Source organism: Oncorhynchus keta, chromosome 27 (genome assembly GCF_023373465.1).
Source record: "Oncorhynchus keta strain PuntledgeMale-10-30-2019 chromosome 27, Oket_V2, whole genome shotgun sequence".
Taxonomy (NCBI): domain Eukaryota; kingdom Metazoa; phylum Chordata; class Actinopteri; order Salmoniformes; family Salmonidae; genus Oncorhynchus; species Oncorhynchus keta.
Window position 1 is genome coordinate 21,516,827 of NC_068447.1, and position 15,246 is coordinate 21,532,072.

Here is a 15,246-nt window from a genome sequence, read left to right on the forward strand (position 1 = left end):
AGCTGGCTGCTCGGCCAACCTGAGCAATCGGAGGAGAAGGGCCTTGGTCAGGCAGGTGAACAAGAACCTGATGGTCACTCTGACGGAGCTCCAGAGTTCCTCTGTGGAGTTGGGAAGAACCTTCCAGAAGGAGAACCATCTCTGCAGCACTCTACCAATCAGGCCTTTGGTAGAGTGGCCAGACAGAAGACCGCTCCTCAGTAAAAGGCACATGACAGCCTGCTTGGAGTTTGCCAAAAGGCACCTCAAGACTCAGACAATGATAATAACAGTGAAAACGTCGAACTTTGAACTCTTATTCACTCCAGGAGTGATACCCACTCCGCCATCTAAACATGGGCTAGGAGAGGATGGACAGAGTATCCATTCTACCACACGATGACGGTACTACCAAGTAGCCGTTTTATTCTTCAAAGGACAACCCGGTCTTCCATCTACGACCAACCGATCGAAGTGCAGCTCAGAGTAAATATTTATTGTGTTTTCTTTTTCCAAATGGGCAGTTATTTAGAATGCATAAAATACTGTATTTGCGATAGCATAGCTGCCTATGGCTTGATAGACACAAAACCCTTTTTGTTCTTCAGTCTTCCTGCTCTTTCATTCAAACCCAACCCCCTTTCTTTGTGTAACCAGCCGTCATATATGTTCCGTCTGCTAGGGACGTTTTCCTTTATGACATAATTTGTAATCGATGTATGATCCATTCTGTGTATATGTAATTCTGTGGGATTATTTAGGTATTTAGTAAATAAATAATTAAACCAAATGTTGTATTGCTGATTTAACTTGTTAGCCAGGGTTCGTGAAGATAACCAAGAATTTACAACTTTCAGATGAGACTAAATAAGGTGACGATTAAATATTGACTGCTATTGAGGTAAAAGATTATCAGGTCTTTAAGAGTTTATTTGGAAGATAACACCTCTATAAACATTATTTCGTGGTGCCCTGACTTTCTAGTTAATTTATCTGATTAGCTTAATCAAGTAATATTAATTACAGAGAAATTATTTTATAGAATAGCATGTCATATCACTTAATCCGGCATAGACAAAGACACGACAACCCCTACTCATCCACACCGACCAGCCATCCTGCTTTAGTGTTTAAGTAACCATCTGTCATATGTAACCATATCAAATGTAAAATAGCATATTATTTTGAGTGTCCTATATTTACATTTACTATGTTACGTCTAGTCTACGAGACCAGGCTGTTAATTTTCGCATGGTGGGCAGTTGTCACGTATGAGTTATGACACTAGGAGGCTATATTAACCCTTTCACATTTTTTGCACATCCCTCTCTAAGGTGTTGAGGTTGGTGATTATAGATCTTCCTCTGGGAAATGAAGAAGGCAACCTTTCTATGTCAGCATACCCCTAAAATACAGATTAGGGATCTGAGGAAGACAACCTGCTTGTGTCAGCATACCCCTGAGGTACAGATTGGGGATGTAAGGAAGATAACCTGTCTGTGCCAGTGTACCCCAGAGAGACAGAGGCTCATTATGCTTCAAAAATATTCTGGGTTTATCAGAGGTTCTAAAGCTACATCAAATATATTAATTTGATATATAACACATAGATAAGTAACAAGGTATTTTGAGAAGATTAAATATTCTGACATTTGGCTAAATACTGTTTTAGTAGTGCCATCTAATTAGAGACAATGAGCCAAGTCACCAGGTGTGCATTATTTGTTCCACATTTGAACCTGGATGCTTTAATAATATGAAGGTAGTGCAGAAGCTTGATATCAGCGCAGATTTATTGCCTTTATTGCACTACAAGCTACTTTTTAACTTGTGCACTGACCTGTGTTTTCACTGTTATTATAATTCATACATTTTTGAAAGCTTGCAAGGATTTATTGTTCTCAGACAAAAATGCATTTGTTGGTCTGGTTGACAACTGCTTTAACCAAATATGCTCTTTGAGGTACACTGCACGCAAAGGCCAGTAATTTGCATCCTCTGAGGGATGCACAGTCTCCATTGGCAAACCAACCCACCTGAACAGGTGGTATCAGATATGCTCAATAATTGCTGAATTAAAGAGGAAATTATACCCTGCTTGCACCTGGTGTCCCCCTGTGAACACCTTATGACATAAATACCTATTACACTCAGGATGAAGGAAAACTATTTGAACATTTAAAAAACTATATATAGGATATTCATCCATAATTGTATTATGTGATTATAATACATTGTAAGACTTGTCATAAGCATGTATAACCCCTCATCTCATACATCAAGCCATCTTGATGGTGGTTGATAATGTTTGGTACGGGGAGTAGGAAGTTGGATATCTTGTTGGTAGTTGAATATCTTTGGTAAGAGCGTGACGTCACATGAACCAATGAAAACGCTTAAATATATGACGTCTGCAACGCCATCTTCTCTTATGCAGCATCGTGATAAAGACAGTGGTAAAGGACAAAGTCGCCATGCATGGTATGCAATAAAGTAAGTAACATAAGAGATCATTAACTGCATTTTACTTAGTCTGTATGCTACCTTGCTTGCTACTTAGGTAATTGAAAATACTGTGAGTGTTAAAACACGAGGAACAGAAGAGATAATGTTTCAGAGGAAGAGTCAAAATATCAAGTACTTCCTGAGTCTTGTGCCAGGGAAACGTCGCTTTGGAGTGTACAGATTTCTGCCCGTCTTCTTCTGTATTGGAGGTGTGATGGAATGGGTCATGATCAACGTGAGGATAGGAAGGGAGACATTCTGTAAGTATTCAAACCTCTGGCAGATTTTCTCTGTACTGTCAAACTAGCGCACACGATTGAAGCATCACTGTATGTGGATGTACGTACAGTAGAACTGCTGCTTTGCCAAGAGCCCAGACTTCTACTGTTGTAACATGGGGTGGTGGTTAACGTTAGTGCACTGGCAATGTACGTTTATGTTTTAACCCACATTCAGGTTGTTCACTACAGTGGTGTCAACACAGGGATAGTCCTTGATATCTCAGGCCTTTTAATGGAGATACATTGTGTGTGGATGCATAGAAGGGAGTGTGCCTGTGGCCTCCCAATGTGAATACTACCTCTGCCACAAGAGCCCAGGCTTTTATGGTGCTTGTCCTGAAACCAAAGGGTCACTAATTCAAACCCTGCTCCAGTTGTTCCTCTGAAATCGACACTGTAGTATAAATTGGATTCAGACAACTTGGGCTACTGCTGAGGTGACAGTCAATACAAGTCTGTTGGTCCTTTTCAAAAAGCTAAGATTGTGCAATTAAGTCAATGGTTGAGCTACTGTAAAGAGTTTAATATATTTTTAATTATAGAATCAGTTAACCATTCTTCTGTTTCATTAATCTCCATTTCTCCCTCAGATGATGTCTACAGAAGAAAGAAGTCAGAGAGGGAATACCAGCAGAGGATCGAGGATGGATTGATTGTACTTACTAAACCAATAGCCAAGTGAATTACTGAACCAGTAGCCACTATGATGGAAGTAGAACACTTGAGATGTGATCGGGACACAAACACTGGTGTTTGCATTGCAATGGACTCGAGGCAAACATTTATGGATGGTTCAAAAGACTGATATTTAATGAAAACATGTTTATTTATGTACTCTTTATGATACTGAGCTTGGATGAAACATTTTTCAGAGCCAAATGTGACAACGTGATATTTGTCTAATAAAGGTTACATTACTCAGTGGAGGCATCGCAGTGTCGTTTTAATCATTTTATATTATAAACATTTACGTCAAATTACATGTTATACCCATTTAAAATATAGGTAAACAGTTTCAAATGTTGGCAAATTGTAGTTACTTTATGTACATTTATTAGCCATTATTATTTAAAGTAGATGAATGCAACGGATGCAATTTCCAGATGTGTTATTGGAAATATAAAACATTGATAAATGGTCAAAAGAGTATTGTGCATATAGTTATGTTGTGTAAGAACTCCTGTCCTACTTAAGAGGACACCAATTTAACCAATCATGGCTGGTAAGATGACCTAAGAGACATTCAATTGTAACTTACAAAACAAACACATTTCTCATATTACATAGCGCTGCTCTATATATCGTAACATACCACAGTACACACTTCTCATATTACATGCCACTGCTGCGCTATGGTCTATTGACTTGTGTATTACATTAGTTGGCCCTTTTCACAAAGGAACCCCTCACTGTAGTATTGTGGTCCTCACTAGACTGTATCCCACTGGTTCAGTGGTACGGTCCAATGGGCAGGGCCCTGAGGCAAACAAAGCTGTTGGGATGCTTGGCCAGCGTCAGAGGGTTGCCATCCAGTCTCACCTCCTCCATGTTGGCTCTGATGTACTGAGTGTTGTTGCCTTGGCAGAAGGTCTCATCCGATAGCGTGGTGATCTTATTGTTCTGCAGGGGGAGTAGATTAGAAGACAGATGTTGGTTGGTAAAAACTTTTTTGTTTCGTTTTTTACAATATGCATTTGCCAGCACCTGCATTTATACTCTAAAATGTGTTGTTAGGTGAAAGATCCATATTTGTCTAAACATTATTGCTGTGTGAGCCAAAGTTGTAAACAGACATATAGGTGCACAATGTGGAGACTCTCTGGAAGTTGTGGGATTGCCTCCAGCTCGTTATTGCCAAGGTAGAGGTACGCCATCTTGGTGAGTTTCTGAGAAAAGAGATTTGATGTTTTGTTGACATACTACAGGGTATTTCAGGTAAGATTCATGTTTGGCATAGAAATTGTTGTTGAAATTCTATAGACATTCAATGCAACCATTACTCAGACTGTAAAATGTTACTGTATGTAAAAAAAATATATATATAGTGTTTGCTCCAGAATCTTGGACTGACTTTCTGGCTTACCTTAAAAGCGGTTGACTTTATACCCTTGGTTTTAAGATGGTTGTAATTGGCATTGAAGGATATGAGTTTGGCAGGTAACATGGGTAGTTTGGCCAGCTTGTTCTCTGAGAGATTGAGCTCTTCAAGGAGGGCAAGCTTTGAGAAAGCTCCGTCTTCTATCTCAGAGATGAGGTTCCCAGTCAGATCGATTCTTCTCAAAGTTGCTATAAAATGTTAAAGACCATAAACTTTAGATGTTAACTAAAAAAGTTTGAGTGATAAGTGAATAACATCTTAATGTTTAATTTTTATTTTATTTTTAAGTCCACTGTGTTACAAAGCTACTCTAATCACTAACCAATGTCTGCAAAGTCTTTGGTGGTGATTTTTGTGATTTTGTTGTAGCGTGCGTAGAGATAGGCAGTTTCCTTGGGCAGGGATGGAACTGCTGTCATCTCAGGGGAGACCTCCTCACAGTATACTGACCCAGTCAGACACACACACAGTAGGCACGTGGGCAGCTCTGAAATCCATAGCCATGTCCTTTTAAATGCATTCTCCTTCAGCAATGACTTCCAAGTTTTCCTATCGATCAGCCAAGTAATCCCTTCCTGTATTCATTCATCTCTCTTCATTCTTTATAGAAACCTAACATAAACGTGTGCCATAGTAGTCACCGGGGCACTACATGTAACATTCCTGCTGTAATGTGTGGTTGTTTAATGCATTCACAAAGGGGAAAACAGCTCATTAGACCTAGCACATGGCCTTAATAAATAAGTGATTGTGAATGCCTTTTCTCCAGTGTGTCTCGAGAGAATAAACTCACCACCCTCATCTTTCGGAGCTGCTGCTGGGCTTGTATCTGAGTCTCCAGTGGTGTCATAGTCTGGGATGGTCACAACCTCTTTCTGTGGAATTGTTTAGAAGAAATGTCTCCAGATCACCTCACAAGAGAAGACATAAGCTGGCTATTTTATTTCACACCAACTGAGTTTTCCTAACGGTCTGATTATCTGCTAAGCAAGTATTTATAATCTCAGACACCAATGTATAGTCTTCACAGACTAATGTATGTTGAGTCATCATTTAGGCAGGGATAGGGTTTGGCACCTGGTGTGTGGGACTTTTACAACTCTCATATGCAAACTTTAAGCTTTATAGTTGTATTATAGATTCTGCTAAATGTTTAGGTGTATGGATCCTGCCTCAAAAACACATTCTCATAAACTCTAAACAAAATCAAATAATCATGAATTTGCCCAAAAACATTTACAAAAGATTACCTTAGGTTTCCTTGCTTCCATGTATCCATTTCTTGCTGCAGAAGAGAGCATCCACGGTACCAGAATAATGGTGAAAAACAAAGTCCTCAGGTCTATCATTGTGTCTAACAGCTGGGATGGGAGCAGAACCGTACTGAGGACAGAGGGGTAGGGCTGTGAGTACTGGGCTGAGATCTGAGTGAGCAGGAGAATTTTCCATCCAGTTTTAAAGAAAAGCTGCTGGTGGAGTATTAAATAAGACTAGGAAACAAACCTTAACCCAATATTTGCTGTCAAAGTAGCCTTCTCATCTCATCAGTTTTGACAGCTTTTGGAAATTGGCATGTTTTAGAAAATTGTGAAATCTGACAGTAGGCCTTGGATGCATGTCATTTCAGGTTAAACCACATCGGTTTATAACATTTGAAAATAAAACATTAAACTCTAATGGTTTTCAGCCAAACATATCTTTATTTATTTTTCTTGTAACAAACCTTGATGTTATGGTTTCTCTATCAACAATGGACTTGTGTTGGGCAGGATCATGGTTGTGTTCAGTAGGCACGAAAATGGGAAAAATGCATGTTCTTATTGGACATTCATTCCTCCTGTTTGGTGCCCACTGAACACAACCCAGTTGATTGAGGCGTCTGTATGTTAGAGGGTAAGGCTGCCATTGTAAGCTCAGGTGTATTCATTACGCCAATTGTTATGGATGTTTATGGACTAGAAAGTGATGAAAAGATAAACATGTATATCAAGAGTGTAAAATGCAAGTAAAACCCATTTGTTTGCCTTATTATTGTTTTTATGCAACTTGTCAGAGACCCTTGCATCCCTATACATTCAATCATTATGTTGGAAAGGTTCACTTTGAAATAAAAAGAAGACCGTTGTCCCTTTAGGATGGACTGGCAAACCCCTGTGCTGTGTATGTTGGAAAAAAAGTTGGAAAAAGTTAATGGAAAAAGGCTGGCTTTTAAAAACAAGAACTATTTATCTGGAAAATACTGACTGGTGTGGACAGAGTGCGGAGAGAGAGAGAGAACTTAAACGTAAAGAGCAGTGGGATATGATTACTGGAATTTTGGACAGAACTCTTTTGCATGAAGTGATTATAAAATCTAATGCCAAAGCAAGCAATGAAGAAAGGAATGTATTCTTCTTACTAACACCTCCCTTTCTGACTTAACTCCTACAAAAATGTTTCCCCTGGTCTCTCGTGGTGTTATTTGGAAATGTTTTGTGTAGAAGCGTTTGTTACAAGTCAGCATCTACTGTCTGAACCTCCTATAATTTTTCAGAGTGCAGGTGTCCATCCAGTTGCTCAAACTTGGTTCATGTGAGAAAAATAGTTTTACTTGAGAGCTTGTCCAACTATGGAAGCAGCCAATATTAAGACAAATGCATACCTAAAAGTATGTGTAAGGCTTGTTTAAACCGCTCAAACTAGGCTGTACACATAAACAATTGAACTATCTCTCTTTTGCTTCTATACAAATTAAAAACATTCCTCATCCTAAGTACCTTGACAGTTTTCCTACATTTCGCACCATTTTCCATGAAAAGATATACAAGGTTCTCCTCTGGCTGTTCTCATGTTTTTCCATGCCTCATTTTTCCAATTGGCAGGGTTTATGTGAGATATTTAAAATCATTTTAATGCAATAACATTATGGTGTAATTTCCATTATTATTAGCATTATTATATTCATCATACTCTCAGTGCACTTTTGCAAAGCAATCTCACTTATATTCAAGGGTGATGAGAATTTTGGCTATATTTTTATAAAGTAGATGTGTGGTCCTAGAAGTGAATTCTACTGTGATACAGTAGATACAAACATGCTTCTATAGTTTTTGTGTAAGGTGTGACTGACAATTTCCACCCCATAGTTTATTCCCCATTTATTTGCCATTCAGAATCTTGGACTCCATGAGCATGTGGATATGATTTGATTACTTAAACAGAGGTGTACTTTCACTGAAGTCTGCTTTAGACATAAAAAGAGGTTTAATGGGAGTCTTTGTAGAATCTGCTGCACAGGACAAGTCGTACCTAGACACTGAAACTGTGTTGCCCTTTTATGACTGCCTGTCTTATTGAAAAAAGTGAAGTATGTGGAAATGGTTCATTGCTGTAACAGATCAAATGAATGATAAACAAGTTACTTTGGCAAGAGCAGAGATTCAAGCCTTTTGGGTCCATATCATCTCACTTCAGGGACAACAAACCAGCCAAAACAAATGCTTTTTTAAATTTTATATTATGCTTATTACTGATCAATGATTTGTTTTAGACAAAAGCATATTGTTTCACTCCCATTGAGAGCAGTCGATGGAAATAACTGTAGATGGAAATACCAAACCAAAAGAAAGGACAAAGTCATCTCTGATGGTATGCAACGGCAAATATGTTCCCCTAAAAAGTATTCTACAATTGCTAGCAGCTGTTTATCATACATCTGCTTTGTCGATGAGAATCTGAAGCTTCAGTTTACTTCCCAAGCTTCATTCCTTGAGTGTGTGCTGGTTTTCTTCCTGACCAATTACTGTCCGTCTTAGTCAATTATTTTTGCTCTTTACAGACTAGAAATGCAATTTCTCAACCTCATTGCAGGTGTAGGGTTACACCGTCCATTGTGCTCCTCCTGTGCTCATTTCCTTGCCACCATTTCACTCTTCACTATCATTACAAAATCTATGTTATTCATAAATCAACTGAGTGCCTGTGCGATACTGACCCCTAAGTTGGAGTGGTCAAACATGCTTCTGTAGCTCAGTTGGTAGAGCATGGCGCTTGTAACGCCAGGGTAGTGGGTTTGATTCCCGGGACCACCCATACGTAGAATGTATGCACACATGACTGTAAGTCGCTTTGGATAAAAGCGTCTGCTAAATGGCATATATATATATGTCACTGCTCCTTTGCCTTTCGTGAAGGGATGGAAGATCAGAACCTCTAATACAATCTGTTACAATATGTTAAGTCAGCTGCAGCTCAGGCTCCAAGTGACCTAAATATCTCCCCATCTAACAACTTATCTTCAACCTGATCAACACCTGGGGTGTGTGTATTCATTGCTTCTTTAAACAGAAATGGTTTACTATCTAAACAGAATTAAACAAGGAGGGACCTACCAGAATTTATCCAATAGAAACTTGTTTTGTAGCAAACGGTTTGTTGCAGAACATTTAGCAACAATTGGCGTAATGAATACACCTGAGCTTACAATGGCAGCCTTACCCTCTAACATACAGACAGACGCCTCAATCAACTGGGTTGTGTTCAGTGGGCACTAAACAGGAGGAATGAATATCCAATAAGAACATGCATTTTCATGCCTACTGAACACAATCCTGCCCAACACGAGTCCATTGTTGATAGAGGAACAGTTGCTTTTGAGGAATTTATTACAAATACAACTAATTGTAATATAAATCTATACAATTTTTGCTTCAGGACAGTACTTCAGTTACAGATCATGGAACTAATGGAAAATAATTTAGCATTTTCACGAGTCACAACAAACAGGGTGTGGCAGTAATACTAAAATCTTTAAAGGGATACTTTGGGGTTTTGGCCATGAAACCCTTTATCTACTTCCCCAGAGTACCATTTATGTCTCTGCATGCAGTATGAAGGAAGTTGCTCACGACTGGAAGTCTATGGTATCTGCTAGCATGCTAACAGATACCCATAAACTTCCAGTCATTGTGCGAACACTAGTTACCATTGGCTTACAAAACTAGCTTTAACTTCCTTCATACCTGACACAGATATAGAAATGGTATCCACGAGTTAATCTGACACTAGGGAAGCAGAAAAAGGGCCTTATTGGCAAAATCCCTAAGAATCCCTTTTAATGTCTTAATTACATCCAAATGTGGGGCAGAACTGATACAGTAGTGCACAGAGAAAGCTCTGAACATAAAAAAAATATTAGCTTGATACGGTCATCATGAACGAATTGGAGGGGCTTGGCCTTCCAAATCTCAGTTCTTCCTTGCAGCTGACCATGTCTGTTGTGTTGGCATTAGTTGGCACTGGTGGAGTGGACTCGTAGAGGATGCAGATGGAGCCATCCTCTCCTATCCGATAGGACACCTCGTACGGATCGACCCACATCGTCAGTTCACTGGGCAGGAGTGAGAAGAGTTGTTCTCGAGTGAGTCCAATGGTGCAAGCTGCTTGGCCAATCAAGGGGTCCATTTTGTGGTTGATCCTGAGACATCTGTACCCCGAGCCTTTGCATGGAGCCTGGGGGAACCAATGGTGTTGGTAGTGCTCTGTAAGAGGGCAATGAGAGCAAAGCATTAGACCCAGCTCAGAGATAATTAAGCTAGTTTGTTTAATAGTAACTAACTAGTAGTCTATAGGCTCTGAAATGTCAACAACACAACAATGGCTTTTACATAGCTAGCTACATACTTTACCTGCTAAAGCTTCCTCCAAGGAATGGGTGAACACTTTCAGTAGGTCTTCCGACAAGTATCCAGTTGCTCTCAGCAATCTGGCAACAAAGCTGGCCGCTGTTGAGACTTCAGTTTTCATTTTCGAAGCAATGCTATTTATCTCATCAGCCAGACGTTGAATAGCAACGAGCCCAAGTTGGCTCTATATCCGAAATGTCAAGCTAAATGTAGACTTTCCTCCGTTGAAACAAGGCTACACAACAAGGTCCAGAGACAACCAGTTACCGTTTGTCTTTCTTTTGTCCAGTTGTAAAAGCTAGCTAACGTCAGTTGCAAAACGGAAGCCACAATAATTTACTGAGACAATGTAGGGTTAGGAGCTACAATTTGGCACCTACCAAACGCCCAATAATTTGATTGGACCTAGTGAAAATAAAGAAATAACTTTAGATATAAAACATTTTCAAATAATTCATTTAATGTTCATAGAATATGATAACTTCACCCCTTAGCTGCTAAACATGAGTTTTGCGTCACAAAGCCACATCTACCAATCAGACCAAACGTTGTTTAAATGACGTCACAAAGCTTCTTTCTCTATGGTGACGCAGCACCTCAATCGAAGAACTCAATCACAGCGCCACCTGTGAGTTTAAAAAATATACTACATCAAATACCACCTTTTACAACTCAGGCCAAAAGCTCTTTCTTGCGGCACTTTACTATTTCTAAACTAAAGCAAGGCATACACCTAATATTGCACACCCTTTTCAGACTACTGAACTGAACTGACCCAGCCAAGCTTTACTATGCCAACCTGATTACACATTCATAGTGAGAGAGAGGGAGAGAGCTCTATTATCTATTTATTTTTTATCTTATTTTTTATTATCTATTTCACTTGCTTTGGGAATGTAAACATATGTTTCCCATGCCATCCTGATCACACCTCTTCAAACTGTCCTGCAGATGAGGATAGTCCACAGATCCACAAAAACAAATCCATTTCTGATAAACTCCCATATCTACTGGGTGAAATTCCACAGTGTGCCATCACAGCAGCAAGATTTGTGACCTGTTGCCACAAGAAAAGGGCAGCCAGTGAAGAACAAACACCATTGTAAATACAACCCATATTTATGCTTATTTATTTTCCCTTGTGTACTTTAGCCATTTGTACATAGTTACACTGTATATATATAATTTGACATTTGTAATGTCTTTGTTGTTTTGAAACTTCTGTATGTGTAATGTTTACTGTTAATTTTGATTGTTTATTTTACTTTTGCATATTATCGACCTCACTTGCTTTGGCAATGTTAACACATGTTTCCCATGCCAATAAAGCCACTTGAATTGAAATTGAATTGTCACCCCACCCAGTACTAAACATACCCAGGTCAAACAACTGCACTGCTCCTCCATCATTGAGAGGGATAAATTCACAGAGCTGGAGAGGGACATGGTGGAGCTCAGAGAGCTAGTCCACACAATCCAGGCAGAACAAACTCACAAAACAGACCAGCACAACAACACGCCCCCAACAAGACCCGGAGGGCAGAAGGTGGAGATGGACGGCTGTCTGAGAGAGCTGGCTGCTCTACGGACTGAGGTGAGAGAACTTAAAGAGGCACACATGGCACTGAAGGAGGTGAGAAAGCTGAGGTGTGAAAGAGAGCAAGACACTCCCCCAGAGAAGCCAGCAGAACAACCAACCTCAGACCGGGACCACATCCTCAACACCACAACGGGACAGACAACACAGGACACACCAACCCAAAAGACACCCCCCGCTAACAGCCCCCCTGTCAGCTCCCCTGATAGCTCTCTTGACAACCCACACACATCCACTGAGGACACACAAAAGCCAGAGATTGTGCTCCTCATTGACTCAAATGGCAAATACATTCAAGAGGTTAAACATTTTCCCAAACACAAAGTGGCTAAACTCTGGTGCCCAAACACTAGGCATGCCCTGGAGCTGTTGTCAGAGGGCAGACTAGGGTCCCCCAGCCACATCATAATTCACACAGGCACAAATGACCTGAGGGCCCAGCAGGAAAGGGTGGTCACAGCACTCAAGGGAGTGACTGAAAAAGCTTATTTCACTTTCCCCAACGCACATCTCCAACATGCTACCACAAAAAAACATTCACCCTGTCACTATACAGCGGGTGAATGCAAGAACTTCGTGAGACTGTGCATCAAAACCTAATGTCTACCTGGCCCACCACCATCCTGGATTTAAACTGCCTTTACGACCAGGTCCACCTACAATGCATGTCACGACTCCTACCGAAGATGGCTCCCCTTCCTGTTCGGGTGGCGCTCGGCGATCGTCGTCATCGGCCTACTAGCTGCCACTGATCCCTTTTTTCCCCTTTTCTGTTTATTGGTTTCTTGAACTGTACCTGTACCTGGTGACCGTGAGGCCCACTCCCTCGGGAGCGGAGAGGGTGAGTGTCCCCGTCTCCTGCCTGATGGGTCGTGCTCTGGAGTGGGCAAACGCGGTCTGGAATGGCCCAGACTCGGCGAAGGAGCACTACCCAGAATTCACCCGCCGCTTTCGTGCCGTGTTTGATCACCCTTCAGAGGGCCGAGTGACTGTTCCACCTTAGGCAGGAGAAGAGGAGCGCACATGATTAGGCGTTGGAGTACCGGACCTTGGTCGCTGGGTGGAACGACAGGGCCCTGATAGACCACTACCGGTGAGGTCTCCGGGAGGACATCCGCAGGGAGCTAGCATGTCGGGACACCGCTCTCTCCCTTGATGAACTCATAGACATGTCTATCCGGCTGGACAATCTGCTGGCTGCACGCGGGCGTTCGGAGAGGGTCCTGTTCGTTCCACCACCTAGCACTCCCGCTCCCATTCCTATGGAGTTAGGGGGGGCCGTGACGAGGGGTACCGGAGGAGGAGGCTCCCCCTTCACCAGCTGTGGTCGGAGAGGACACACTGGCGATCGGTGCTGGGGGGGCCCGTCTGGGAGTCGAGAGGGCAGGCGGAACACTTCTCGGTCACCCCAGGTGAGTCAGCACCAAACTCACCCAGAACCGTTTCATGTGTCTCTCCTCAGGCCGGTGGTAGCTGGTCCCCTGCAGGACGATGTGGTTCCGGGGGTCCCTCCGCCCCCTCTGGTCATCGAAGGGTCCCCGGCGTACACGATACGGGCCATTCTGGACTCGAGACGCCGGGTGAGGGGCCTGCAGTACCTCGTGGACTGGGAGGGGTACGGTCCGGAGGAGAGGTGCTGGGTACCGGTTGGGGACATCTTGGACCCGCCTGCTGGTTGTGCGGGATTATTCAATGTACATGTGTACACGTCTGTATGTCATGGTTGTCCGTGTGTTTGAGTTTTTGCTGGACTGTTTAAGTCCCCGTGTTTGGGGAATTTGTTTTGGTTGGCGTCTGTTAACCGTTGTGGTGCATTAAAAGTTAGCGCTACCCCGAACTCTCTGCTTCCTGCGCCTGACTTTTTCCCCACTACACCCCGGGCGTTACAATGCAGCAATCCCAACTTTTGCCAGGACCCTGAAGGATGTCACCCTCAACCATAGCCCCAGCACCTCACACAGGAGCAACAGAGTAACGGACACCCCGCCCAGACCAGTGAGACACCCTCCCAGACCTGCGAGACCCCCTCCCGAAGGACCTGCACAAAGAGAACCCATGCCAAGAGGACCTACACCCAGACCACAGCATCACCAGCCAACCAGCTACGACCACACAAAGCAAACCCTGGCCACACCCTGTATAGGCCCCCCCATATCAAACCTATTCCCCTTCTGCCCACCCCATGTCCCCCGCCCCTGTGACAAGGACCTCAACATGACAACAGGACATATGCCTAGGCCGTGAGCAGAGTAACAGGCCCAGCCTATTACACACGTCCAAGCCCCATCCTGCGACCTAAGAGGTATGGGGCGGCAGGGTAGCCTAGTGGTTAGAGCGTTGGACTAGCAGCCGAAAGGTTGCAAGTTCAAATCCCCGAGCTGATAAGGTACAAATCTGTCATTCTGCCCCTGAACAGGCAGTTAACCCACTGTTCCTAGGCCGTCATTGAAAATAAGAATTTGTTCTTAACTGACTTGCCTAGTTAAATAAAGGTTAAAAAAAATATATTTAAAAAATGTATCATTCATCATGCTCTGCTCACACCTACTGTGATGGGCCAGGCCTAAACTACACTAGACACAATGGAACACAAATTGTTTACTATCTCATCCTGAAATATACAAGATCTGAGGTAGTCTGCCTTTGTCCTAAAGAATAGGAACCCAGACTTCATCAAAGAAATTGGAAATACAGACATTGACATCCTACAAGAACCATGGTATAAAAGAGACGGACCCACTGGTTTTCCTTATAGGTTACAGAGATCTGGTAGTCCCATCCACCAAGCTACCAGGTGTGAAACATAGAATTAACTCAGGGAGTATGCTAATTAGAGCAGACCTAACCCACTTTATCACTGACTTCAACCCAGAGTCTCTTAGAGCGTTCACAGTCAGTCCACTGACACCCCTATCAGATCACACTCTACTTGAACAGAAGCATGAAGCATCAAAGCCAAAGGAACTGAATAATATTAAGAAATACAATAGCTGGAAGGAAAGTAGTGTGTAAATATACCAAAAAACAATTAGGAAACAGCAAATTGAATCCCTTCTAAATAATTTTCTGGACAAAATGTTTCACTGTAATAGTGAAGGAGTAAACTTGGCAGTAGAAACCCTA

The 15,246-nt window shown here is 42.1% G+C and overlaps 3 protein-coding genes across 3 annotated transcripts; 1 reads left to right on the plus strand and 2 right to left on the minus strand.

Annotated features, from left to right (window-relative positions):
- Positions 1 to 2,404: 2,404 nt before the first annotated feature.
- On the plus strand, positions 2,405 to 3,689 carry LOC118379375 (small integral membrane protein 4). Its single transcript, XM_035766406.2, has 2 exons — positions 2,405 to 2,744; positions 3,356 to 3,689. Exons 1-2 carry the CDS (start codon positions 2,588 to 2,590, stop codon positions 3,445 to 3,447), a joined length of 249 nt encoding a protein of 82 aa, XP_035622299.1. The 5' UTR covers positions 2,405 to 2,587; the 3' UTR covers positions 3,448 to 3,689.
- A 2-nt stretch (positions 3,690 to 3,691) lies between these two features.
- On the minus strand, positions 3,692 to 6,320 carry ognb (osteoglycin, paralog b). The gene is made up of 6 exons (XM_035766404.2): positions 6,114 to 6,320; positions 5,657 to 5,738; positions 5,186 to 5,350; positions 4,849 to 5,051; positions 4,559 to 4,651; positions 3,692 to 4,385 (listed from the first exon to the last, which is right to left on the minus strand). The coding sequence occupies exons 1-6, from the start codon at positions 6,210 to 6,212 to the stop codon at positions 4,215 to 4,217; spliced, it is 813 nt and encodes a 270-aa protein (XP_035622297.1). The 5' UTR covers positions 6,213 to 6,320; the 3' UTR covers positions 3,692 to 4,214.
- Positions 6,321 to 9,226: 2,906 nt separating this feature from the next.
- LOC118379374 (protein BTG1-like) lies at positions 9,227 to 11,081 on the minus strand. Its single transcript, XM_035766405.2, has 2 exons — positions 10,530 to 11,081; positions 9,227 to 10,382 (listed from the first exon to the last, which is right to left on the minus strand). Exons 1-2 carry the CDS (start codon positions 10,645 to 10,647, stop codon positions 10,036 to 10,038), a joined length of 465 nt encoding a protein of 154 aa, XP_035622298.1. The 5' UTR covers positions 10,648 to 11,081; the 3' UTR covers positions 9,227 to 10,035.
- Positions 11,082 to 15,246: the final 4,165 nt, after the last annotated feature.

Bases quoted from the DNA above. Each gene is read 5' to 3' on its own strand.
- LOC118379374 (XM_035766405.2), bottom strand. From the start codon at position 10,647: ATGAAAACTGAAGTCTCAACAGCGGCCAGCTTTGTTGCCAGATTGCTG. The intron at 10,383-10,529 runs GTAAAGTATGTA...GCCCTCTTACAG, and splicing joins CTTGGAGGAAGCTTTAGCAG to AGCACTACCAACACCATTGG.
- ognb (XM_035766404.2), bottom strand. From the start codon at position 6,212: ATGATAGACCTGAGGACTTTGTTTTTCACCATTATTCTGGTACCGTGG. The intron at 5,351-5,656 runs GTGAGTTTATTC...TATGGATTTCAG, and splicing joins AGCTCCGAAAGATGAGGGTG to AGCTGCCCACGTGCCTACTG. The intron at 5,052-5,185 runs GTTAGTGATTAG...AACATTTTATAG, and splicing joins CAAAGACTTTGCAGACATTG to CAACTTTGAGAAGAATCGAT.
- LOC118379375 (XM_035766406.2), top strand. From the start codon at position 2,588: ATGTTTCAGAGGAAGAGTCAAAATATCAAGTACTTCCTGAGTCTTGTG. The intron at 2,745-3,355 runs GTAAGTATTCAA...TTTCTCCCTCAG, and splicing joins GATAGGAAGGGAGACATTCT to ATGATGTCTACAGAAGAAAG.